Below are 27,788 nucleotides of genomic sequence, written 5' to 3' on the forward strand. Positions count from 1 at the left end.
AATGTGTTGTCTGCTCCGTTAGTAGCCATAAGGACCTGGACAAGTGTTTGCTTGTTTTAGCTGTTCCCTCAGGCTCATGCAACCTAATGAGCTGCCTCTCAAGGACAAAGTGGGTATGTGTGAGGGTAACGACATAGACAAATCTGCAAGCATAATGATTTTTTTCCCCCCCTGAACTTTCACCCTGTGCAAACCGGTTCCAGTGTTGCAGAGGTTGGCATGAAACTGTGTGTGTTGGTCTACAAGAGTCAGGCTTTTCAAAGTCAGTCCTGAGGTCTATTTACTTATTACACAGACACAAGTGTGGTTAGCTGTTCAGTGGCGAATTGACATGTCACTGCTCTTTCTACTTCTGTGGGATAAAGACCTTCTATCACGTCGGTGGTATTCAATAATGAGTTACATGATTTTATCCAACTTTAATCGTTTTCTCTTTTTCCTCTTTTGGTAATGTTGGTCATCTCAACATTGGTTTCAGTGTGAAATGAAAACATGACATTGCTATAATTTCTGTCCAATTATATGACTCCAAATGGTGATCCACTGCAGATTTAGAATCAATCTTTATTGAAGGTAATTTGAGAGGGAACCGCGCCCCCTGTTGCGCGTAAAGCGAGCAGTGTGGGAAACATGGATGAGAGCATCTCCTCCGTGTCCTTGAATTGCATAGTATCTAAAGAGGAAAGGGAGAGATGTCGAGTGGAGACACACTACTCCTACAGTTCTGTAAAACCCCTCCTTTCTGTTGCGGGGAGCTCACATACTCCTGGTCACTATTGCGCCTTTTGTCACCTTTACGCAAACTTGAACTTGGGTACCCGGAGTCTGCTCTGTTGCGCACCATTGCCCTGACTCCCCCCCTCCCCTCCTCCTCCTCCTGCAGCACCACTCACTGAGCTGTAACGGGACACTTCCAGCTCAGACGGCGCACCAAACCTTTACCCGCGTCCATCTGTGGTATGTCCAGACTGTTAGTGCGCCTTCCACCGGTGTGAACGATGCGGATGCCGGACAGGTATGCCTGTTATTTTAACATGTGACGGTGAAGAAGGGTCATTGACACCCTGATTTGGTTTTGAATGATCGGAGGGACTGCGAGGCGACAGAAATTTCACACCGAGCTGGTTTGGCCGTCTGGAGATGAGTGCGGGGCAAAGGATGGTAAGCTGCTCTTCATAAGTTATACTGATGTCTGCAGGGTTTGTGTTCGTTGCCTCATATTTGTCTGAAGTTGTAATGTGTGTTGACACAGTACATAAAATGAGGAATGCTGGTGTCTTTTCACCTCATCAACATTGCAACATGACAAATTGTTACAGTGAGCATTTTATTTTAAATAGGTCTATTAGATATTTAAAGGCAAAATAAATGCCTGTTTTAAATCAATTGCAACATAAGAAAGAGGTGTAAAATGCCCTCAAAACAACAATTGAATTTGACTTTTTGTTTTCCTTCCCGCAAATTATTAATTTTGTAAACACGATTTGGTTATGAGATCTTAATTAGTCATATAATTTAATAAAGCTCAATCAAAGGTCTAGGCTTGATGAGGGCGCACAATTACTCCGCGGTACCCGGTGTGTGTATGTGTGTGTGTGTGTGTGTGTGTGTGTGTATGCTTTTGTAAGTTGGAGGAAGAGAGAGAGAGAGAGAGAGAGAGAGAGAGAGAGAGAGAGAGAGAGAGAGAGGAGTTTTCCTATACATTAAAGCAACCCGATCCATATGAGATGCCCATGAATATAATATAAGCTCACTGACTGAATGCTAAATACAATATGACCTCAAGTCATAGAAAAAACAACCGACAACATGAACAAAAATAAATGAGTATATGATGTATTGATCTGTCCACATTTTCATATAGCCCAACTTTAATATTAGTTTGTTTTAGTTTGACAGTACTTTTTTTTTATTAAATTAAGATTAATTAGTAACAATTTAAACCATTAAATGTAATTAAACAAGTTGATCCCCCCCCTCCCCCCTTCTCCTTCCTCTACTGTCTGTCATATGTATCCAGCAAGAGCCAGAAGGTCAAGCAAAGCTGATAATACCAGTGTGCTGCTAAAAACACCTCCTTCAATTAACTTCCCGTAGGAAAAACCAGCCACATCTACAGGGAATACAAATCGATTAATAAATACTTTATCATGCTCTCCTCCTTCTGTGAGGTGGAAATGAAACACCACTATCGTGACAGAAGTGATTTATTGGTTCCTCCAATTCAGGATGGTGCGGTCCGATGCTTCAAACTGTCTGCTCTGTCCACTCACGCATTCAATAAGCCTGTGGTTACTGTAGTTGGCTACTGAGCAGAAGAATCTGCTGATAATATTCTTATTTTAGTGAGCAGTATACTGTATGTGGTGTAAGTGTAACTTTGACAAACCCAGAAGTCTGTAAGACTGAAGGTCTATATTCGTCTTTCAGGACACCACGCTGTGCTCACCGTCAGGATTGTGAGTCAGGGCTAGTCACGGTGACAAGATGAATGTTGTTCACTGTGTGTGCAGAGAAGCTTGTATCTACGTGTGTGCATAGAAATGTGTAGAAAAGTATGGAATTGCCCCTAGAGATTCTGCTTTGGTAAATTGCTTGGCATGTGTGCAAAATCTATTATAGCTTTACAGTTAATTCTCAACAATTCTCAAAAGCTGGCAGCAGAAAAGTGCAAGGCAGCTGCCCAAATATACACTCAGCAGCCACTTTATTAGGCCTGTGCATTCTAATGCAATCCAATACAATACAGCTCTGCCATAAATTCCACTTTTATGAAGCTTATACATTTTCAGTTTTTCTTGACATTGTCAGAAAGGTGATAGTTCTACTTAATGCTTCTTATTGAGGTGATAGTGGGTGGTGGTGGTGTATTAGAGTGCATTATATTGAAAAGTGTTCCTAATATTTTGTCCACTCCATTACCATACATGAGGGGGGCAAAATATTAGGAACACTGTTGCACGGGTGTACCTAATGACGTGACCAGTGAGTGTAAGTCAGCTGTGTTGTTTGCAGGTGGATACAACAAGCTACAGAACAATGAGTCTTGATAGATATTTCCAGCTATTTCAACTTGGACTGTATTCTTTCGTCATTCCCCACCTTACCTTGCAGATTGGCTTTCATCTCTGAAGGTTGTGGAGCTGGTGGAATGTATTCCTATTGGTGTCTGGTAAATCATTTAAAATATATATCAAAACCCACCTTCAAAAATGTAAAATTATGCTACAGTATTATTAATAAGATATGTAGTATAGGTAAATAGTTGTATTAGAACTTTTCACTGCAGACACTTAGCAGGAAAAGAACAGATGTACTTAATTGCCTTAACGATGACTAACTGGAATGCAGCCTTTATTAAGTTTATTAAGTAACACCTGTGCATTTCCTGCAATGACAGGTCAAAATATCAGCTGTGTTTTCTTCTTCTGCTTCCAGTCTTTTCAATGTCCACCTTGACTTTTTGTTAGCTGCCAGTCTTAATGTGTAAAACACTGACATAGGTGAGTGACTCTGTAGTGGGAAAATAGACACAATTTTAGTCAGTAGCAATACTGTAAAATAGGGCCCAGTTTGAAATCGACAAAAACTGTTTAAAGCTTTGTTACACAGTGAAACATTCTGGGCAACGGTAACGACTAACGGTGCCAATAAGTTTCAGGGCGACCATGTTGCCAAGAACAACATTTTGGACCCCATGTTTCAGTGTCTGTTGCTAGGATTGCTGCCCATCTACAGGAGCCAATATTCACTCGGAGTGTGAATAACATCACAGAACCTGAATGTTCTTTTCTAATGTTTTTAACACCCGTAGTAAGTCAACCAGCTAGCCCTTAATGGATTTTGATTTGAGTGTAAATTCTTTTGCTATTTCTTAAAGTCGAATTTCACTGCTGTAAAAATGATTATTTCTTAAAACTTGGTGAATTATGTGGTAGAAATGTTGAATAATTTTCAAAATGGGTGCCCTATGACTAGAAAAAACTGTGAAAAAGGCTGTAGATTGCCTTATTACTCTAAAAGGGTAAATCTTATAACAACCAGAATGCATTGTGCGCGGTTCTGTCTCCTTTCTTTCTGACGATCGTCCTCCACCCTCTGTTGTGTCTGTTTCCACAGCACAATGTTTGGTAACGATGGCGCCACTAGTTTTTTTTCCAAATGCATTTTAGATTCAGCTTTTCTGTCCACCCGAGGCTCAAGATTCAAAGTTTATCCAAAAGAAACTCAGCAGCAGCCTCCATACTCTGTTGTCTCTGATTCCACAGCACAATATTTGGCCTTGTAACAGCAGCGCCACATCTCTGATCCCAACATTATATCATGAAACTAGTTTTCTTCCAAATATAGTGATATTTTAGTGTCTGCTCTTCCCTATCGCTAGCGAGAAAACAACATGGCCCAAGGGAATGTTTTGGAAGACCCCCCCTTGACAGTTCTTGAAGGCATGACCACAAAATATGAGGAAAAGCAGTTTGTAGTCCAGGCAGATCTCCAAAGATTTGCAGCTGGAAGTAGAGGGATATTTTATATGTTTATATATGTCATTCATAGATACTTCCCATATTAGAACCATAGGAATCAACTTGAAAATTGGTGAAGTTGCCCTTTAAAGTCCTGTGCTGACCACAGTGTTTGGCCATTAAAGGCAGCAGAGCTGATGTGTCTGTCTGTATTGTTTCTCACTAAAAGCAAGTGAAAGAGGGGGGAGGAGCATAAAGCACTGCAGTCTCGTCTCATTGAGGTGCGCTCTCCCACACCATCTGTCTTTGCAATTCTTTGCCTATTCTTGCTCTATATTGTGACACCCCCCTAATCTCAGTCCATCCATGCTCCATTCTGACATTTATCTCTCTTTCTCTTTGTCTTTCTCTCTGTCAGCGCCCGCATGATGCCACCGTGTGTCTAGGCCCTCCCTAATCCTGCTGCAGTGACACAGAGGATCCCCCTCAGTCCCTGGACACCTCAGTGCTACACATTTGGCTCCTTGACTCATCCAGCTCATCCCCTGCAGCTATCAGCCACTGATCAATCCTACCCCACTCCTCTCTATTCAGGCTTTCCTTTTTCAGACTATTGCTTCAGACTGGGATTACACACTGATCTGCTGCTGAATCCTGATATGTCAGCTGAGTCTGTTGTGGACCTCTGACGGCAACGCCAAAACTTTTTTTTTTTTTTTTTTTTTTTTAGCTCTTTTGATTGGAAGCCGAAGCCATAGCTTGTCTGTCAGTGATGAAAGACTCTTTGTTATGAGACCAAAAAGACTGAAAGTCATTTCTATTCCCAGCTTGTCTTCAGTAGACCCTGGTTGTGGCAAAAAAGCTTTTCTCAAGTGCAAGTTTTAACGTAAGCCATTGGAAGCTGCAATACGAAAAGGATTGCTGTGTCCTGAGACTGAAAAGTCAAGCCAGGCATAGTCTTTAAACATTTTCTATCTTCATTACCTGATCTGAGCTGCCTAGTCCAGAGCAGCGTTTTTTCCAGATGCTGCCATGCCCATCATCAGCAACGCCAACCATGACTTCAGCAATCTGTCCGTCAGTGATGACAGCAGTTTTGACCGCATCTTCACTGAGATCCCTGAGACTGAGACCATCAAGGTATGAATAAAATTGTCTCTAATGATAAAAAAACACTAAAGGGGAAAAAAGGAAAGGAAAAAATAAATCAGCAGCAAAGTTGTTGAAAACTAATTGTGGTGCAGCTGCTCATGCATTGAAGCTTTTCATGTTTCTCTCTACAGGGTGTGTACTACAAGAGGGCCCAGTTCATCCGTCGGCCGGAAGACCTTGTGTCCATCGACCACGGCTCGCTGGCAGTGATCAACGTTGGGGGAAACCGTTACACCTTCCCCTGGAGCACCCTGGAGCAATTCCCCCTTACCCGACTTGGCCGCCTTTGTGGTTGCCGGTCACCTGAGGACATCGCCAGCGTCTGCGACGACTATGACGAAGCTCGAAAGGAGTTCTTCTTCGATCGCTCGCCCTCGGCCTTCAGGGTCATCCTCAACTTCTTGGCTGCTGGGAAACTCCGGCTGCTGAGGGAGATGTGCGTCCTCTCCCTGCATGACGAGCTTACCTACTGGGGCGTGGAGATGGCCTACATGGAGCGCTGCTGTAAAAGGAAGATGTACACGCGCATCGAGGAGGTACATGAGCAGGAGCGGCGAGAGGAGGAGTGCAGGCAGAGAAACGCCATGCAGCGTGTGACGGTGGAGGAGACCAGGTACCGAAAAGTCATGAACTGGCTGAGAGATATGGTGGAGAATCCACAGTCTGGCTTACCAGGGAAGATCTTCGCCTGCATGTCAGTGATCATGGTGGCGGTGACTGTGGTCAGCTTGTGTATCAGCACCATGCCAGACCTCAGAGAGGAAGAGAACAGGGTGAGTGTGTCATAGTGTGTTGTCCAAGTCTGCCTAATACTAAATAATCAATTATAATTCTTTAACTTGAACATGGGCCATAAATTCAAGATTTGTGACACCTACAGCGACCCTGTCTGTCGGTGAGATTTATCACGAGTTGTGTGAGTGATTACAGTTGTCTCTTCTCGCAGTTCTTTCCCGCTCAAAGACACGGTGATCATGACGTTTCATGATCAGAGGAACAGAGCTTCTCATAACTTAACATGACAAACTAGGGCCTGTTTTAATTTTTTCCAGATTCCGTTTTATTTTTTTCTGAATTTCTGAATACAATTTCAACAATTCAATAAGGAAGTATTCAGAATGTAATCATACATTGAATGAAATGAATGTATATCAATGAGATTGTAATGATGCAACATAACATTTCACTATTTTTTAATCAAAGACAGTGCTTCAATACACTGTACACTCAGACATTAGCATGAGGAAGTGAAACAGATACAGTATGTAAGCGCTATGGCCTGAAGTACTCCTTCACATTATATACATTAAATATATAAAATAATCACAAAAAACACTGGTAAAATGAGGCTAATAGTGTAGTATAGTACATAGTATAGTATACTCTTAATTCTTTTACTGAAGAATTGAGATTTTTTGAATTATTATTTTTTAGAACAATAATAAATTAAGAACAGGATTAGAATTGATTTGTATTTTAAATATAACTAAATATTGTTTCTTGAGCAGCAACAGTAAAGTTTACAACAGCAAAGTCACTATATACACTCAATAACATCTTACTGGAAACAAATCTAAAATGTCAATAAAATAAATAATATTCCTGACATCAAAATACTGAGTCAAGTCTAGAAAGAATGAACCCCGCCCTCAGTGAAACTCCATCACAGACAGCAGAGGACAGAAGCAACACGCCTGTAAATAACACCAAAACGCAACAGAGACTCTCAGCATAGATTTTTTCTGTTCATTCAGCTTAGGCAAAAAATGCTAAGGCACTGCACCTAAGTCTTATAATGGTTGGGAAAACCCTGATTTTTGTAAATTGCATCCTCATTTTGGCAAATTCCACAATATTCCACATTATACAATTGATTCCATTTTTATTATCAAATTCCACTATTCAGTCCGTGTTTCCCACAGAAATCAGAGTGCCCTACAAACTGGATGCTCATTTAGGCGTTATCTCCAACACTATGAATGCTGAAAAGTTTCTACTGTGCATCAGTGTATATGACAGAAGAATCAAGTGTTGTTTTATTCATTTCAGGTCTGGGCAGACATTTTAAATAGTTGGGCTTCAAAATTCAGTAAAATAATAACTCTTTGTCGTCACACCCTCTTAAAAATCCCTGCGGGGCAGCGCTGAGTGTGTGTGTGTTGGCCGTGCATGTCCTGTGATCTGTGTCTCCCCATAGCAGCGTGGGATAATGAAGCCCGAGCTGCTCACTGAGGCCTGTCCAGTATCTGTCAGTAAACACTGGGGACTAATGAAATGGGCATACTCTCACGAAAGACACACGCACGCATACAAAATGAGCGCATGAGTAGACACACAACCGGTCACACAAATTTACACAAAGTAAAAACACACAGCCACATGCACATACAAAAGTAATGAACTCATCCACTGTAACCGATACGGCTGTCTCTGAATTTTGTACACATTTGCTCTCGAGTCTTCTGTTCCCTTCAAACTAAAATGTGACCGCAGCGTTTCCGCTTGCAGGTTTTTATTGGTTTCCTGCTACTTAATTGACATTATATATACATTTTCACCTGCAGGCTGAAGATTTTCCATGTTTTCATTCAGTTGCCCCCATCTACAGAGACACATCTTTGATCAGGAAAAGGTTGCCCATACAGTACTTTAAATAAGAAACAGTATGGATAGTATATATAGGTCCTACTGTATGCGTGTGCTGAGAGTGATTGCCTGCAGGAAAACTCTGTGCACCTGTTCAACGGCAGCTCTGAGAAGTCAGTGCCCCCATATTGATTTTGAAATGAGCAGTCAAAGGATCGAGTGCATGAGGGTGTGATATGGGAGAATTTAGGAAGGTGGAGGAGAGTGCCGGCCGCAGAGGGCTTGATTAGTTGTAAAGGCTGAAGAGAGGATTTTGAGCACCCTGCCAGGAGGAGTCCAGTCATTGGTAACAGTCACAGGACACAGATGGAAGAGCTTGCGTACAGGATTAGACAGAATCCATGTATGTGATTCAGTGGATGCTGTAAACCTGTAGGACTGGGTGATGCCTTTGATATGGACCTTTTACAGCATATGATAGGACAAATCTGTATGAATTAGCCTTGAGGAGAAAAGCCTTGCAGAGTCAGATGCTCTGGTAGATTTATTATCTGTACAATGACAGGAGCCTCAGCAAAAGATGCAGGCAGCAGGTACAGACACAGTACTATTGTTGCTGAATGCAAAGAGATTGTATATCCCAGTGTATATTATCAAGATTGCATTTCGGATGTAAACAGGAAATTGGGTTTTACTGTTTGTGATTCTCTCGGGTAAACACAGTAGCAGTGACGGAGACAGTGGAGCTCCATGGGAGGAATCAAACTGCCCTTAGGGGCCAGCACACTCTTGCCTTGTGAGGACATTGTGGGTTTTAGGGACATATTTGGCGTGTGAGGCCGTTCAAGCATCACTTTGCATATCTATACTCATTCTTGGAAAGATGATGGCACCTCCCTCCAAAAGTAAACAAATCCATCTGCTGCTTTCGTGTTTTTTCTCTCTTCACACTCCTGAGTGAGTGTATTCTCCTGCATTCAGCTACCAAACACAGTCCGAAGTGTCCGGCTAGCCTGCCCAGGCAGGAGCAGCAAGATTCCTGTCATCTTTAATTCACATTGCTCTGCTGTTTGTCTCTGCTCTGCATTGTGCTGGAGCGGGCCAAAATTCCCTCATCCACTCATCATTCATCCTGCTTCTCTGCCTGCCTCTGTTTGGGTAAGGAGTGTGAAAGGAGAGATAAAGTAAGTGGAAGATGGAGGAGGAGGAGAACAAATAGAGGATATGTCCGAAAGAGGGAGAGAATGAGACACGGAGAGATAGAATATGCTTCGGAGAGAGAATTAAAAAGGGAGAACGGATGAGAGTGAGATTCTGGTGGAATGAAAGCAAGAGATAAACACTGTTTCATTTTTCCTCTCTTTCCCTCCTCTGCCTTTCTCCATGTAATGTGTTTCTGCATGTCCTCAGCTGATCCCTTCTATCAAACAGCATATCACTATGAGCTAAATGCTTTGGGAGGGGCCTTTATCTTACGGCTCAGTTTCAAGCCCACTGATAATAACCACTCTGTCATTCCTTCATCTCCTGCTGTGGGTGTGTATCTCTCCACTGTATAAGCACTCTGCTCTTTATGTAAAAACTCTACATCATTCAGGAGCCACTATTATTCCTCCAGAGTCTGTACAGTTATGACATTTTGACTAGAAGCCCAGTCCTTTCTTGATGTGTTTTGTAAATGCAAACAGATGTATGAAATATTGATATGAAAGTCAGAAGGTTAAAACGGTGTTTGATTTGTGGACCAAACAGATAGGGAGGTTAAACTGCAAGTGGAGTTTGGAGGTCTGTAATGTCTGAAGTTAAAATGCAGTCTTGGACATCATTGACTTAACATTTTGGACATAAAAGGATCTGACTGCATGGGTAACTCAAAGTAAGAAACAGGACTAGACTAAGACTTGAATGTCTGGGAATGTACAAAATGTTCTAATTTGTTACAAAAATATACTAACATGTCAGCGGTCATAGCAATGAATTTTCTCTCTTTTCTCTCTAAATTACAGATAATATAATCTAGATAAAATAACATTGGCTTGAATTATCAAACATTGCATTCCCCCAACACAGATCAAAATACTACAGTATCTCAATGTTCACTTGTTTGTAATTGGCTAAAGACTACATTTATAAAGTTTAGAAGTTTGGCTAAAGTAGCATTAATTGATTTTTTTCACTTGGGGAGACCAGTACAAGCTGTAAACACAACATTGACGTATTATCACCTTAAAAAGTTATTAATGCAGATTTGTTAGCCAACACTATTCACACATCCAACAAATACAGGGCAACATTATTAGCATTTATTTGGAGTTGTGTTTCAAGCACACTTTTAGCTCTGTTCTTGTGTCCTCTAAGTCCTGAGAGAAATATCTGGCTCTTTAGCTGCTTAATGCATTATGTTCATGAGTTAGCCGCTAACTTTGTCTGTCGTCTGTTTGGTGCTGGTAGCCGACAGTGAGTTTAAGCTTTTAGCTTAAAACAGCTGCTAACAATAAACTGAAAGATGCTTAAGGGGAACTGCAGTCTGGTGATAATTTTCTGTGGGTTTGTCACTGAGAGCGACCATTCTAACATTACACATAGTCATTTGATCCATTTTTTACCATAAAAAGACTTTCTATAGCAGCTTTAAGGTTAGGCTAAGCTTTTGGTCATTATTTAAAAGAAAAAAACTCTGTAGAAAATGTAGCATGCATCAATAACCAAGGTGACTAAAAATATGTGCTCCTGTCATGACCACAATTACCTTGCTTTCACTATTTTAACAAAATTGGCTAAATTATTCTTTTTCATCTCATAGTTCCTAATGTAAGGATTATTAGGAGAACCTCACTCTAGAGCCTGCTGTTCATTAGATACATTTCTACTGTGATTTCTGTCCTAACCCAGCACTGACCCCACTAATCTCCCTGAGTCAAATCTCTGGCAGGACAGAAACAGTGTTTAGATTGGAAAGAACAGAGCGTATGCAGTTTTACTCTCCCTGGAAAGCAGCGGGTCTCAGCAAACATTGATAACCTGCTTGAGTTTACGTCTTGCTGCTGTTCAAATGTCAAACATCCACCGAAGACACAGACTTCCTTTTGCATGTGTTTCTGATTCCAACTTTTCAGCAAAGCAGCAACTTTCCCTGCATTCATTTTACCACATATTCATCAAAGTGTTTCACTCTCATCAAGTGTCACTCCGATTCATGTCTTTAATATTCTCACTGGGTAATGGAGTATTTTCAGACAGCCTCATCAAATTTGCTCTCTTTTTCCTAATTCAGTCATAGTCTGGCCTGGGGAGTAATTGAAGTGGCCGTTTTATGTCTTAATGCCATAAATTGGAGTGGGATTTGCTGTTCAATAATTACGTCCCATGGCATCAATCACCAGTATCTGGAGAGAGAGGGACAGAGACAGTGATGGAGAGAAAGAGAGCAGCAGAGTAGCTGACTGCATGACTTAAGTTTCACACTGTGAGATTTGTCACGTTTTCTGATTGACTATCCACTTGTTCTCAAGCAGAGACTTGTCAATAATCTATTTGAACCATAGATCCTGTCTGGGCAAGTGATTATAGAGAGAGCAGACAGTTATGTGATTTCTTATTCTATTCAGAGACAAAAAAAAATGAGAGACATAGCAAGACAGAGATAATGTGTCTTGTGACGTCTGAAGGGAAGATAAGGTCTTTAGGTATTGAATGGGAGGGAGGAAATAGAGGAGTCTGAGGAGGAGGAGTGAAAGATAAAAGGAGAAGAGAGAAAGAGGGAAGGATGTAAACACTACACCAGGCATGAAGCCTCCGTTTTCCCCTTCCTCTCCTTCGTCTTTCCTCCTAGAGGAGATGTTCAAAGTTTAAAGAGTGTCTCAGACACAGACTATATTACCTGGGCACATAAGGAAGAGCACACACACACACTCCTGAGACATGCTCGCATGCTCTCACCATACGAGTACAAATGATAAATTAATGATTGTGGAATTATGGCTCTTAAAGGAATAGTTTGACATTATAGTTATAGTTTGATGCTTGTGAAGACTGATACCACTATCCTGTTAATAACAATTACAATAAATTAATTTTCGCAATGTTACAGAAGGCCAGAGAGAGATTTTATTTTTTAGTTCTTCACTCACAATAACAAGCAAAATATTTTCTGATCTCCTGATGAACTCATTTTCTTGCTCCCTCTTGATCATGAGAACATAAGTTAGTCTTATTCCATGATCTTGACAAGCTGCAAAAACTGTAACAACAACTTTTGTTGTGATCGCAACATCATCTTTTCATGATCACTGAAAGATAGGGTTTGATATGTCAGGATCAGACAAAGCAAGAGAGATCATTACATGCATGTCCTCTGCAGCTGACTCAACTACATGAACATTAGGAGAGTTAAAAGTGATTTGTGACAGAGATTGTACATTTGCTGCAGAGGCTAGAGATGATCTTTAGAGATGAACTGCTAATAGCATAGCATACTACATTTGAAACAACACATGTTAATGTCATTAAGGTAAAGTGTACATAGTGTCAGTTTATGTAATAGCGTGTTACCACATTAAGTCTGTTTTAACAGAGCTACAGTGATGAAATATGAATGTTGTAGCCTGGAGTGATAACCTAGAAACATCCATTGTCAAGAATCCTTTTCTGAGTGTAATTAAAATTACTACTACTAAAATAAATTATTAATATGATCACCTGCTTCCCTTTTCAAATATTCCAGAGTGTGACTGGTAAGGAAAATATGTGTCAGCTTGTAGCCATAACAAGTACCATGGTGATCTATCCCTGTGAACCCAATACTAGCTCACTTGCACTCTCATATCTTTATTAGACAGGCTGTTTAACAGTTAGGCTAATTTACATGACATCCCTGACCACAGAGCTGCTTCTCAGATATTCATGGTAAGGCCTGTAATACAAGTATACTGATTAAGTACAATACAAATGAAATGGTGAACAAACCCTTGCCATGATAGGGTTCCTTGTCATATCTCCTACAGCCTGAAACTGAGAGTAAAGTTTGCTCTCTTATCTGTCCTTCTACACCAATGTCCACATCCATTGAGAATCATTTGGAATAGATCAAAGTGATGAAATCTCAGAAGATTTTCTGGCTAACTGTGCAGAATTGTATTATGTGAATCCACAAAGCCACGTTTCCAAAACTATTTTCTCTGAGGGGGAGTTGTGATTTGGGATCCAACATTTTTGACTGTCTGGACTTGAAAGCATGAATGAATTTCCCCTGCAGCTCCAAGCAAGACAGTCAACAATGATCTTCACAAAAAACAGAAACTATTATGAGTTTTCTTGTAGCGTAATACAATCCAAGTCCTTCCCAGCATATAATCATATTGAAGGTAATTCAGTTCCACACCTGAGATGTGAAACACATACTGGAACAGCAGATGCAAAGAACTAACAGAAGGGCTTTAAATGTCTCAGTTTGTGTGTGTGTGTGTTCATGTGTGTGTGTACTCTGTCTTTCCGCATTGCATAGACAGCTTGCTACATCTGCTGAGCTGTGAAGACAAAGCACCGCCGTCGTCATGAGCCTCGTTTGTGTGTTTAACAACAGGGGTGCAAAATTAGGAATGCATTCTTCATGTGCTGCATTTTTTTATCATCCCCTCCTCATAATTTAAGCCTCCATTAAATGAACTTGAGCATAAATAGATGTCTGTGTCTGTAAACTCTGTTGGCTCAGTAGGGCTAGACTCAGGCTGGCAGTCAGAGTGACTATAAGTCAAGGAAAGTAAATAAGACTTCAGGAAGGCTGATAGCTGGAGAGGATGGAGGGAGGAGATGCGGAGAAGAAGAGAGGGGTGGTAACTAGATGTCACTAACAACACACACACACTTACAGACACATTGTAAGGTCAGAGGGACCTGACCTTACAGTAGCTGCAGATTATAGCGGTTATTATAAGAACTGAGATAATGTGAAATACATGATTCAAGGTGATTTAGAACAAGAAAAAAAGTGTGTGTGTGTGTGTGTGACCCAATTCTTGCTATAATAGGTTTGCAGTCATGGCTGTATAGCCAAGTAAACATCTTTTTCAATCTTACACACCCTCAAACCGCATAAGGATTTGTAAATATTTGTATAATTGCACTGTATCTTAATTACCAGACTCCATTAGAGCATTTATATTACATGTGTGTGAATACACACGCACAAATAATTAGCATGCATTTTCTATGTGTTTATGTCTGCGGGCATGTATTCTGTTTGACTGTATCAGTGTAGAGCAGATTCCATGCCTGTTACAGCCTATCTGGTTATGGGCTGTGCTCCTTCTGTCTCATGTGCTGCATGGCTGCCAAGTGGGATTATGGGAGAGAACAGCAAAGTATGAGGTGTTTATCCTGTCCATGCCAGGATGGGATTGTACAGTATAACAGACGAGTGAAACACAATGCAGTGGAGCTTCTTAGATCTGAATATGTTTGTTATGGTGGCTGTTGAGGACAGTTCACGTTCCTGAATCTACAATTAAGGACTATTGTTAGACTTCTGGTTGTTTCTTTTTAAATTTTTGATATATTATGATCTTCACAATATTAGGTTGTGACTTTTTAATCATAATTGTCATATTCTGACATTCATAAGTAGCGCCTCCTTCCCAAATAAGAATCACCAGACCCAAACTAATGATGTGTTTGTCAAGAAAAGTCATACATTTCAAGGTTCACCTCAACGATTTCGCTATCAAACAGCCAACAAAGTGGTAAAAACTAGTGGGAAATTTGGTGGGAAAGTTAGATAATACCATGTTATTAACCTGGTTTCCTGATTTACCAGATGATAACAAACACCTGAATACACCATGAAACAGCTGACTGATGTGCAATGAACTGTGGGAAATTTGTGCTAAAGAAGGCTACATTTCTTGGCGTCATTTGGAGGACCCTCTGGATCGAAACATGTCTCAATGACCTATCATAATATATTTCAGGTACCACTGCCAAATACAACACCCTTCATAAGGGGTCTCTAAGTGTCACTGCACAGTTACTACTGGTTAAATGTTTTGTTGTTAGGTCTGGGGAGTTTAATTACAAATGAGCCTTATGGCTGTACCAGCTGCCAACAGGCCACAATATACACAAAATGTCTTCAGTTGCCAACCAACAAGAAAAGGATGCAGATCTTACCTGAAACCCCAGTGAACTCGACTAGATTTCTGCCCTAGCTCCACTCATTTCCCATTGCTCATTCAACTGTACAGTGGACCAGCCAGCTCCAGTCCTCTCCTCATCTCAACAGTCGATTGAGCTTGGCATTAGTGTCAGTACATTTCAGTTAAAAAATAGACACAGACAGAAACTAATCCAAAACACTTCAAGGATGACGGTTATCATTCATTGTCCATCACGGTCTCAATGAAAAGTTGCTCTTGCATTCATCTGCAGCACACCACTCTCCATCCATATAGCCACTCTCCCTCACACTCGCCTTCTTGAACCTTAGCAACCAATCAAAAATGACAAATGACAACCGATGACTGTGACAGTAAGCTGTAATTAAAGGCTTTATTGATTGGTAAGAAGTCATTTACTAATGCTTTATAGATCAGTTATAAGCCTTTAAGGCAGACATGTCTGGGAGTGGGCTCAACTGGGGATATCTCGAAAGAACCACCAACAACCAAATGAGGTGAAGGACACTGGTCAGTGGCCTATGATCTCTAGAGGAGCAAAGGGCTTAAGTCAAGTAAGTCATTAGCCTTTCAGTAGAACGTAGAACAACTTGTGGGTTGTAGGAAATCCTCCTCTAGCATGACACTTCCTTTGTCTCTCTTAATTCATCGGGCAGTTCTCTCAAATTGATGTTTGTGGTTGATGTTAAGTAATAAATAAGTTGTTAATTGCACGATTAAATGATTTATCCCCATTCAGGTTAGCAGAGAGCTAACTGGAAGTTAGCCGGCTCAGAAAACAAGGAGTTAATTTATGTTAGTTAATTTATTATATACATTTATAAAATTAGTCCACCTTCATAGTGTTCTTTTTTGATATTTCAAATTGTAGTTGATTTAATAAAACCTAAAAAATAAAATATATATATATAGCAGCTCTATTCCCTGAAGTTATATACTTAGCAGCTGGTGTCCACCCCTGCAGTGTTATGGTCACTGCAGCACATCAGAATCACATTCTGCCTGCGGCTACCACAAAATCAAACACCCTCTTCACACTGCTGCTCCACCCTGTCATAACTGAAGTCAACACACTCTTTCCACTGTGCCTTTGCATTCCTCCACACAGCATACAGAGCCAGTAGCAAACCTGCATGGAGTGGATGTGTATGCCATTTTCTTTTCAATCTTATTTTCTGATATGTTTACTGATGCAACAAATTGATGAGACATTTCCAACATGTTGTAATAGATGTATATATTTAGCTTATTGCTTGCACAGCGTTGTGACAATAAAAGTGGGTCCTTTGCTGTGTGTGTTTGAGTACATTGCTCATGCTCCTATAACATCTTGAATTTGATGAAACACTAACCATTTTACTGTACTAGAGACAAACTGCTGGCTTCATTTGAATTTTAATGTGTGTGTGTGTGTGTGTGTGTGTGTGTAGTTTGTGTGAGCGTACGTGACCGTATTTAATCTATTTTTCAATACTACTTTTTCAACAATGCACAACCATTTTCGTCCTACAATATGTTCAATGAAACAATCCTGGAAGACCTTAACAAACAAACTGGAAATTGAAAAATCTATTTGCTTCAGCCTTCTCCGTCTTTCTGTGTGTGTGTGTGTGTGTGTGTGTGTGTGTGTGTGTGTGTGTGTGTGTGTGTGTGTGTGTGTGTATGCACGCATGTTCAGTATATGACAGGTGGAGAACAGAGACTTATGGGGTGTGAAGGGAACCCTATGCTTCAGATGTCACCTCATCTTTTCCTCATCAACTGATCTTGTAATCCTCCTCTCCTCTATCCCTCTACACTGCTTAGCCACCTCCTCTCATCTTTTCTCTTCTTTCCTCTGCTCCATCTATCTATTCGCCTCACATTTCACTCTTTCATTTTTCTCCATTAGGGTGTTTGTGCGCAAACAAGCTGTTGCTCTTTGTCAGTGATGGGACAGTCTGCAGCCTCTATTGCCACCTCATATGGAGATAAAACTGTTCAATTCTGCTTTCACACTCATGTCAGTGTTCTGGCGCTCAGTGTATGGAGGCAAGTGTCATTATAGTCAGCGGACAGTGTGTCTTAGGGGGCTGAGTGGCTGCTTGTAGCTCCTCTATCATAATACGTATCAAGGATTCTTGCAAATTAATGAGTGCAAGCAGCACAACTGCATGCCTTACCCGGTATGCGTACATGCAGCTATCAGATTGCAGGGGGAACAGCCTGATGATGGATGGAAGTGTCACACGATACAAGCCCTTTAATAACCCATGACTAGTGAACACAGTGCTTGATGTGCTGTATTTTAGGTGAAGGCCAGTGGTGTGGTGTTCAACCACACCCCCTATTCCTCCTTCATGTCATTCTGTCTCTCTTGTCGCCATCTGTTCTTTCTCTCCTCCTTTCTCTTCTTCTTCGTCTTCAGAGAAGCTTTAAAAATAAGCACAAGGTCAGTATAGCGGCATAGAGAAGCAGTGTTCAGTGGTGCGAAGTACTGTATGTTCAAGGTCTGCTGCAAGGTAAAGCTGATTGATGGGCTGAATCTTGTCTTTTCTTTTGTTCCCCTTTCTACCCAAACTTTTTTGGTCTAGTTGGATTACTCGATCGTCATGGGGGGGCTTTTCGTCTGATTGGAAGACGGAGCCCAACAGAGAGAGAGAGATAAAAGAGAGCCATGAACGTAAGGGACATACTGTGAAAGAGGTAGAGAATTAAATTTAAAGTTAGAGCAAAACACCAGGGAGTACTTCTTAGAGTGATAACCAAATTTTAAACACAGTACACTTCAGTTTATGTCTCTATATCATTAATGGGATAGGACGGCAGTTGCATCTAGTAAGAGTCATCCTATTTGCCAACTGAAGACAATGAAATGTGGAGCTTCATCTGATTCACAAGTTGAAAAAAACACATTAATAATTCAGAACAATAGAAGCTTTCTCTTGTCCAACAAGAAAAAGACGCATTTACACTTCAAACCCATGGACCCTGCCATCAAGGCATCCAGCAGCTGTCTCACTGCGCAGTGATGGGTCACTAGCAGAGAGTAAAATGGGAGGCTGTCAACAAGAATGTAAAACTCAGTCGATACTGGGAAAACAAGAAGATGCGGCAAGCAGTAGTCATCATATGCTTGAATAGTAATGATTTTTACACAAACTGTAAGCTTACCTTCACCCCAAATTAGAGAATTGGGGTTTTTCTACCTTCATTAAGAGGAAGGAGTGTGTGCATGTGTAGGTACAGACTCACTAGCTGAAAGTGAAAACCTGCACCACACATTGTACTTGAGATCAATCCTTTTTGCTATTGAATCTCTTCTTGTATCACAATTAATTGTGCGTGTGTGTGTGTGTGTGTGAGCGAGAGAGAGAGAGAGAGAGAAAAAGAGAGAGAGAGAGGAATATACTATGATTCATCAATTCTAGCTCTCTGACTGTCTGCCCAGCCATTACTGCAAACGCTGACATCAAAGTAACGCACTGAAAATGATCATAATTATGCAATAAATGCCAGATGTTTAATCAGGGAGATGACTGAAAACCATCCAATTACACTGCAAAGTCACAGACAAACATTGGCTTTTCAATATAAAAATCATTCAGTATAGACTGCAATATGGCAAGCTGTATTTATATTCTTAGATATCGGATATAGCATTTTGCTCCAAAACAAGAGACAATATTTTCTCTCCCTCACATTGCACAGCATCTCATCTCTTTTTTTCTCCTCCCAAGAATACAAATTACAAGGAACATAAGGATCTGGAATGAATTTAACAATATTTTGGATGTTAGCCATTCTCATTTTCAGCTCACATTGCCTCAAGCCCACTATTTCCCTGAAATATGGTGGATTTTTAGTGAAGTTCAATTTAGACGTCAAAAACCTACATCAAGAATGTTTTTACCTGATTTCAGTAAATCATATAAAAGAGACCTCACCATTTCAGATGATTTTATTCACAATTTTCAGATATATTTTGTGAATAAATGAGACAGAATCTCACAAATAGTCATGTTATCCATCCCTCACCTATTGCAAGGACATTTTAAATCAGTCAAACTCGCATACTGCACAATGTAATAGGCTGGTTTCTGTAGACTTTTTAACTTTATTTTCTATTTCATTTTTGACATTTGATCATAATGGAGTGCAAATCTCCCACATAAAAGCCTCCCATGTTAATGGATAAAGGAGATTTTCCTTATGAAGTTTAAGAAAAGAAGATGCACAATGAAAATGAGTTTGTATAAATGTAGTAGGATATACATAAAAAAACACTCCTCCTCATGCAAGTATTCAAGGCTATTGGCCAACCATTCTCAAAAGGAGACAAAGGTAGGAGTGAGGTCAAATGTTATTTCTTTTGTGTGTCTGTTATCTCCAGTTTTAGACTGACCACCTTCCTGTCTGTGTGATTCTGTAGCGTTAACATTTGGAAACATTTGGGGGGAAAAGGCTGTAATAACGATACAGCAGTTTCCCATGTGGTTACTACAAATGTCCCTGCCCCTAAAATGCCTTCTACAATGATTTGTACCCTTGCTGCGGTCTTTGTCTTAATTTGACATTGAGATGTGTTAATACGGATAGTGTGAAATCCTGTGTGAGGCAGCTGGTAGCATGAACAGTGTCTGTGCTGAAATGAGCTGTCAGTGACATTAGTTCCAAAGAGTCATACAGACGAGATAAGGTCAGGGAGATAGTGGGTATTGTGAGAAGAAAGAAAGAGAGACAGAAGTAAAAAGCTTCTAGCTGTAACAAATGGCCTTTCATGCAGAAGGTGAGAACAGCACTACGAAGCCCTGATGGCCCTAATGTCAGCACGAGAAAGTGAAAGAGCAGAGAGGAGGGGAATAAATGAGAGGTAGAGAGTGCACACGAGAGACATAACATGTAAGCCGAAGGGGAGAAAGTGTCTGAAAGATTGATACAGGACAGGCAGCTGGAAATCCCAGAGTGCAGCAGGAGAATAAACGTGAGGAATGCAGGCAAGATCAAGGAAGAGGACAGGTGTAAAGGTTAATATTTAGTAAAAGATTTATTGAAGTGGTAATTCTCAACATGGGAATGTGTCTTTTCCTTTTGTAAATGTCCTCTGTTTGAGGGACAAATATCCCCCAGCCAGCCCTTCAGACCTCTGAGGAAATCATGGCCTGTTCAGATGAAGGCATTGTGGTTCCACTTTTCACTGTGTGTGCTGCTGCAGTGACAACTGCTACACGGCTTCTCTGGACCAGTTTAATATCCCTTAACAAACAAGGAGTGAATGATGAATTTAACAAAATGGATATTTATCATTTTATTTATATGCAGAAATGAATGGGTCATATTAAGAAACTTATTTGTTTCTTAATATTATATTTTTTAAAATGCATCAATCAATATTTGTTACATTAACAATGGATCAAATGACTGTGTAATATTATTACACAGTCATATTACTTTACTCCGCAGTTTCCCCTAGCTCTACGGAGCCTTTTGGCCTTTTTTGCTCATTGTTTTGGTTTTTGGGTCAGCAAACTTCACTTGTACCAACCTCACTTTCAGCAAAAAAACAGTGTGACTAGCAACTAGTGACTAGCTGGTGAACATAGTGAAGCATTTAGCAGCTAAAGAGCTTGATATTCACCTCAGGAGTCGGTGGAGACCAAAACAGAGCTAAAAAGGAGAAAGAATACTGAACTTACATTTGTTAGGTGATCAGAAATGCTGCTTCAATTCAATGAGGAGAAATCACTTTAGGCGTATAAGAATATTTATTTAGCAACGGAGAAAGATTTTGGTGATTAGACTCCAATGTGAAGCATTTTCATTAAGTGTAGACCCAAACTTTCAGTTCTACAGAGCACCTTAGCCTCTTTTAGCTCATTGTCTTGGTTTTACAGCCTGCAACGTTACTGTTTTGGTTCTTTTACAGCCTGCAGCTGTTTTCAGCAACACATTCTGAGGAACCCATTTTATGCTACATGCTACATAAAATAAACAGCTGTTTGCTAACAAGTTATCAATATCAGCTTTATAAGGTGATAGTAGATAGAATACAGTTTTAAGGGGAAACTGTTAATGGGCTAAAATGATACTAAAGCGACCATTGCAGTTCAAATAAAGGATAGATGCAGAATATAAAATAACAAATGCAGTATGTGATAAAAGATTTCTACTATTATTACTACCACCAGCATCATGAATGGACGAAGAGACACGTTCCAAAGTCAAACTGTCATTTCCAATTCAACAGTATCACTGCCTGTCAAAGGGAGCAAACAACACTACAAATTATCCAGACACACGTAACTCTGCGGGAATGAAGTAAAAGGCTAAGAGTCACAGTGGGATGAGAATCAGCGAGAGAGACAGAGAGGTGTGATAAATGAGATCGAGAAGAATGGGACACGCACGTGAAGGTACATCATGCATAGAGAAACAGTGGAGGGAGTTGTATTACACTTAGAGGAACACTGAACAAATGAAGGATTTAAAGGAGAAAGAGAGCTGTGTGAGGGGACAAACAGAGAATGAAGGATGAGAGGGAGGGAGTCTGGAGAGGGTGATGGAGGAGGAAACAGAATGAGTAATGAGAAGGTGGAGACAGAGGCAGGAGGAGAAGAAGAGGGTGGCAGGGAGAGAAAAGAAGAATGAGAGGGAAGGGAAATAGATGAGACACACAGTATGAGCTGAAGAGATGAATGTAGAGAGTGAACAATGAGAAAAGTGGAGAAAATGGAGAGAAGCTAATGAAAGAAGAGGCTGAGAGGACACACAAATAATGTCCCCCATTATAATAATGGTCTTATACTCTGATAAAATGTTATTTTGCTCTTAAAAAGTAAGGAATTCTGGCAGAAAATTGAATATCACCCACAAAAAATACTTGAGAAACATGTATACTATCTAAAAAAAATATGGATGAAGTATCTGTTTCACACCAATCAATTGCTGAAGGGACGTCTTGAAGTTTTGAAGGAATCTGTTTACAACTCACCACTTTCTTTGTCCGTTACTGCATCCAAAAGATCCAAAGATCGACAACAGGGTGTAGCCTGATTGTCTCGGAGATGAGACAAAGAAGTAGCCACCATCATTGCTAAGTGTGATAGGCTAAAGAGATAAAGAGATAAGCTTATCTGTCACTTTTTGTGTGTACAAATATGTGCAACACCATGAATGCCTTTGTGGAGAGACAGTCCAAAAGTGTTCACCGTTATCCCCACAGGTAGAATTTCTTGCATCTCGACCCCCTCTCCACACCGGCAAGCTTTTTGACCCGCCTTCAAGTGTGGTAATTTGGAATACCCAAACTGCACTTTTTTCCTTTCTTTTTTTTCCTTTTCAGTGCAAATTGCCCTGCATATAAACAGTACAAGTGACCCGCCCTCCAAGTTTGTTTTGGTGCAAGAATTGTGTAATTGTTCTCGCGGGATTTTTGGGGTAGTCAGCTGCCAAAACTCCAGCCATCACTGAGTAAACGTTCAGTGTGTTATCTCTGTGATTACTCAGTCACGGGGTTTAGGTTCCATCCTGACTACCAGTTGGTGGAAACAATCTTTATATGTGGTCTATCCAGTCTTTGTAGGTTTCAGCTCGTCTCGTCAGGTTTGTCTCCAACTTTAGGCAAAAAATCCCTTAAATATGTTTCCACTTCTTTTAACCCTAAGTATTCCTTTAATGGAACAATAACTTTCAATATGCCAAGGAGACACACATTAGAAGCATTAAAATTAACTATTGAGACTCTAAACTCATTGTTGAAAGTAACTTATAGGTGCAGAGGATGGGTATTTCCCCTCTGAATTCAACACACTGCATTTTTTTAAGCCAGCAACAACTATGAGAGGACATGTACACTTTGTATTGGCTTCTGTGGTGCTCCCTGCTTAATTAGAAACAAACTTTTTTCCCATGTATGAAAAAAGATGAAATTAAGTGATCATGAATATTTTCTGCAGTGGGGTTTGGAAGTGTGAGGAGGCAGAATAAAGGCTAATTTGAAGAAAAAGGGAAAGTGACATTATGGGTGTAGATTTGTGTATGGACAGGAGGGATATGTCCCTACCAATATCAAGATGTTGCTGGATTGTCTCTACCAATATTTTTACAGACTTTACAGATCTCAAACAATCTAGCTGCTTTAACTCCACATAATGTGAATGGTAGGATCTTTGCAGAGTTGCCAGGTTTGTGTGTTTTCTGCAAAAAAGTGTGCTATTATAATAAAGAGTGAAAGAGCGGGAGATGGAGATACTCGACCTGATTATCTGGCAACCCTTAACTTCAGGCTGAATGCATTATTGACCTGCAGCAGCCCAGCAGCAGTTGGTGAGGTGGAGAATCTGAAGCGATTAGTATTTATAGTGTAAATGTTCCAGACATCACAGAATTGAAAGCAACTTCACTGGACAAAACTAAGATCATTCGATATTTAATTTCAGGCGTTAGGTGTTGTTTGCTAATTTGTGATTGTTGCTCAGACATGCTGTCTAAAGAAACAACTTTATTAGTGTTGGTAAAAATTCCTCCCAAAAACAAATGAAGACATCTGGTCCTTTTTAAAGAACTAAAGTGTCAGTAACAGTTGAGGTTAGTTAATAAGAATGTTCTGTTATCAATATAAACATTTATCTTTGAAATTAGTTGGAGAAATATTTACTAAATATTTAATGCCATCTCTCCCCTTTTCCATGAGTGGATCAAGAGCAGTTATTATTACATATTAAGACATGAACATTATCTATTAGCTAAATTAGCCACAGCTTGTCCAACTGATTTGTTTGTGACTGTCAGGCATCATTTCATTATGTAAATCCCGTCAGCAGCAGCCTGAGCAGCACAGAGACACACAGACAGGTGAGCTGCAGCCTCTCAGGTGAACTCTGATGTCATAGTGGAAGATTTCGCCATAGGTCCAGGAGTTGAATGAAAAATGATACAAATAGAAGTTATTGAGATGATTTAAAGATAGGTTTGAGCGTCACTGTGGTGTTGTCATGAAACTCTTCAGCTGTGTTGCCCAAATCCACAAAGTGAAAGGACAGAATCTCAGGTGAGGTTTGAAAACCCTCCAGCAGCGAGTTACAAAGCAGCACATTACCTACAGGTTTCTGTATATTTACTTTATTGTAACATTTATTATGACAGTCTATGATATATTATTTTTAAATATGAATTTTGGTCTCAGGTTTATAGTTGTCTATCAAAAAAATAAAATGTAAAAAATCAGTGAAAAAATATATTCAGTAAAGTAAACATTTTGCAGAGTCAGGCTCTTTATGTGTGCATGTGTGTGCGTACATGTGCCTATGAACAAGACAAAGAGTGATAGAGAGCAGGTACACATGCACAATTATTTTGGCTGTCCAACAAAAAATGTCCCTACCAAAGTTAAAGCCAAACCTACGCCCCTGAGTGACAGAGATAGCTGTGTGATGTGACAAAGCTTTGAAGAAGAGGGTCAGTTAACAGCAGGTTCTGTGTGCCAAAATCTCTGTTTTTTTATTGCATTGCTCTTCCTTGGCACTGTAGTTGGACAGCGTACAGGCCTGATTGCTTTCTGTCACCACTTCCACTGTTATATTAATCTTTGAAACCTGCCCTAATTAAATAATTGATTGATTGTGTCACTGTATTATCTATCAGTGCAGCTGCAGTAGCTTTAGCATACTGAGTGACTGCAGCTCATGATTTATTAATGATTACCAACGGTGATTATCTGACCTCAGGATTTTTGCCTTCTCTCTATCTCCCCATGCCATCCTTCCCATCTATCTTGCTCTATGTCAAACCCCTGCTCCTCTTCCTCTCAATCTCTCTGTCTCTCACTCCCATTCTCCCCAAACCTCTCTCTACCTCAGGGTGAGTGTTCCTCGAAGTGTTACAACATGTTCATCATAGAGACAGTCTGTGTGGCCTGGTTCTCCCTGGAGTTCATCCTGCGGTTCATTCAGGCACGCAGCAAGCTGGACTTCCTCCGCGGGCCACTCAACATCATAGACGCCATGGCCATCCTGCCCTACTATGTGTCCCTGGTGGTGATAGAGGAGGACCCGGCCATGGAGCACGAGAGGCCAGGAGGAGGTAAGGGCTACTTGGACAAGCTGGGTCTGGTGCTGAGGATCCTGCGGGCGTTGAGGATTCTCTATGTGATGCGGCTGGCTCGCCACTCCCTTGGCCTGCAGACGCTCGGGCTGACTGTCAGGCGCAGCACCCGTGAGTTTGGCCTCCTCTTGCTTTTCCTCTGCGTGGCCGTCACCCTCTTCTCCCCACTGGTCCATTTGGCTGAAAGCGAGCTCACGGGCACTCATGACTTCAGCAGCATCCCTGCCTCCTACTGGTGGGCAATTATCTCCATGACGACTGTGGGCTACGGCGACATGGTGCCAAGGTCCATCCCAGGACAGGTTGTAGCGCTGAGCAGCATCCTCAGTGGGATCCTCATCATGGCCTTCCCCGCTACCTCCATTTTTCACATGTTCTCCCGCTCCTACCAAGAGCTAAAGATGGAGCATGACCGATTGTTCAAAGAGGAGTGCGCAGCCGCGGCGGCTGCTGCTGCTGCCAGTGGGGAGCTGCCAGAAGCGGGAGTTGATGGAGGAGGTGAGGGAGGGCTCGAGGACTCAGCTCCGCCTGGACTGGGATTACGTCTGGAAAAGGATAGTATGCACTCACTAGAGTCTCTGGCTCTGTTAGGGAAAGGCGGTGATCCTGCAGGAAATAATAACCATGGCCTGCCAGCAGCAGCTTTCTGAATGAGCACCACAGTACTCGCACTGGCTGACTCAATCCAACAAGAAGATACTGTACGAGTCCCCTTAACTCTGTGTTGCATACAGTAAAAGTACTCCAAAGTGACCATCTCCTCAAAGGCATCACTTCCCATGTGGTTGTGAACATGTCTATATTGCATTGGCTAAAAGGAGATTAAATAAACAACATTTCTTTTGCTCTTTGGTCTACTGATATGGAGCACAAGTGTGCATCTGATCTAAGTGCACACTGTAGACTGCACAGAAACTGAAAGACTTCCTGAAGCCCTTTAAATTGGATGGTCCAGTTTGTCTGAACAGAAAGCCTCTGCACCGCAGCAATATTAGTAACTGTCTGCTTCCATAAACATGCAATATTCAATCCAAAGTTGCTTTTCCTTCCACTGTGAAAGTACTTCTAAGCCCAATCGCAACTTTTAGTTATATTCTTATTACTTTTTAATATGTTGCCTGCAGTATGAACTGAAAATGTGTCTCATACTGTATACTTTTCTGCCATGAAATCAGATAAGTGCTCCTCTTACTGTAGTTTATTTTTGAGAAGCTTGAAGCCATGATTTGAGAAAAAATATAAACAAACTGATTTTTTGAGTTTTGGCCTATATAAGATGTAAATCTGTCTCTCATGTATGTTTGTATGCTTGGACTCAAAGTGATGATGGTTTCTCCATTCTCTATTATGGACTCCAAGTAAACTGTGTGAAGGAATTGCAGAAGTTATGATCCAAATTGTTTTTTAATCAGAAAGGACATGAAAGGATGGGGAGAAAGAAAGTATTTGCATTAGAAAGAGAAGGTGAGTGAGCGAGAGAGAATGAGCGCTAACAACCATGAAATGTACTTTGCAATGCTCCAAATAAAAGCTCTCCTAGTAATCTGAGAGAAATCCATTTTCTGGGCTGTAGTTTTTTGGTGTGTTCTGGGTATGAAGGTCTAATCTCCTTGGATAACCCGGGATGCTCAATCAGAGTTGAACATTTCTGAGAGAAGAAGAAACAGAAACAGCTGTCCCAGCGAGACACACAGATAAGTATTCTGTGAACAACAATTCTGTGACAATCCCCTTCTTACATCACCTCCTTGTTTTCATGTGTACAATTACACCACTCGTGGAAGGGTGCCATGTCTTATTACAAATCTGCAGTTTGTAGATGAGGGGATCTCTGTAATGCAGCACAACTAATGAAGCTCTGCTTAACCTCACATCTTCAGGTCTGAGATAAACCAATCCTCTCATCCTCTGTCAAATCCTGAGGTGGCCTCCAAAACGGGTGGGGTCATGCTCCTTATTCTGAGAAGAGTGGTCAGCCACACTATGGGGTCCAAGAGGGATGTGGAGGCACGCAGAAACATGCCAGATGTGGATGTAATCTAGATTAATGTTGGGATTAAAAGCCCCACAGGCAAACGAGCCTGAAACTCAACCTCATCCAGTTGCTTTAAATTTGATTTTGCTTTTTCTTGTCCCCAGAATCCCAGTGAATCCAGTGCAATCACTTTTGGTGTATTTTGGTGTCTTTTGGCCATATGGCATCTCATTTCACCAGCTATAGCACTAGTGAGATTTATAGAAACAATTGAATTTGTAATTGGAGCTCCTGCTGTAACATATGGCCCAAAGTATATCAATCTAAATGAGGCAATCCAACTTTGCATGATGAGATATAATG

At 40.9% G+C, this 27,788-nt stretch overlaps 1 protein-coding gene across 2 annotated transcripts; it reads left to right on the forward strand.

Annotated features, from left to right (window-relative positions):
* The first annotated feature begins 625 nt into the window (after positions 1 to 625).
* kcng4a (potassium voltage-gated channel, subfamily G, member 4a) lies at positions 626 to 27,008 on the forward strand. Of its 2 annotated transcripts, none has more exons than XM_067589077.1 (4): positions 626 to 1,161; positions 5,458 to 5,603; positions 5,747 to 6,388; positions 25,207 to 27,008. In XM_067589077.1, exons 2-4 carry the CDS (start codon positions 5,496 to 5,498, stop codon positions 26,098 to 26,100), a joined length of 1,644 nt encoding a protein of 547 aa, XP_067445178.1. In that variant the 5' UTR covers positions 626 to 1,161; positions 5,458 to 5,495; the 3' UTR covers positions 26,101 to 27,008. The 2 variants fall into 2 exon arrangements, with proteins under 2 accessions (XP_067445178.1, XP_067445177.1); XM_067589076.1 differs by having other exon boundaries at positions 627 to 1,161; positions 4,882 to 5,603.
* The last annotated feature ends 780 nt before the right edge of the window (positions 27,009 to 27,788 follow it).

Source organism: Thunnus thynnus, chromosome 5, assembly GCF_963924715.1.
Source record: "Thunnus thynnus chromosome 5, fThuThy2.1, whole genome shotgun sequence".
Classification (NCBI taxonomy): domain Eukaryota; kingdom Metazoa; phylum Chordata; class Actinopteri; order Scombriformes; family Scombridae; genus Thunnus; species Thunnus thynnus.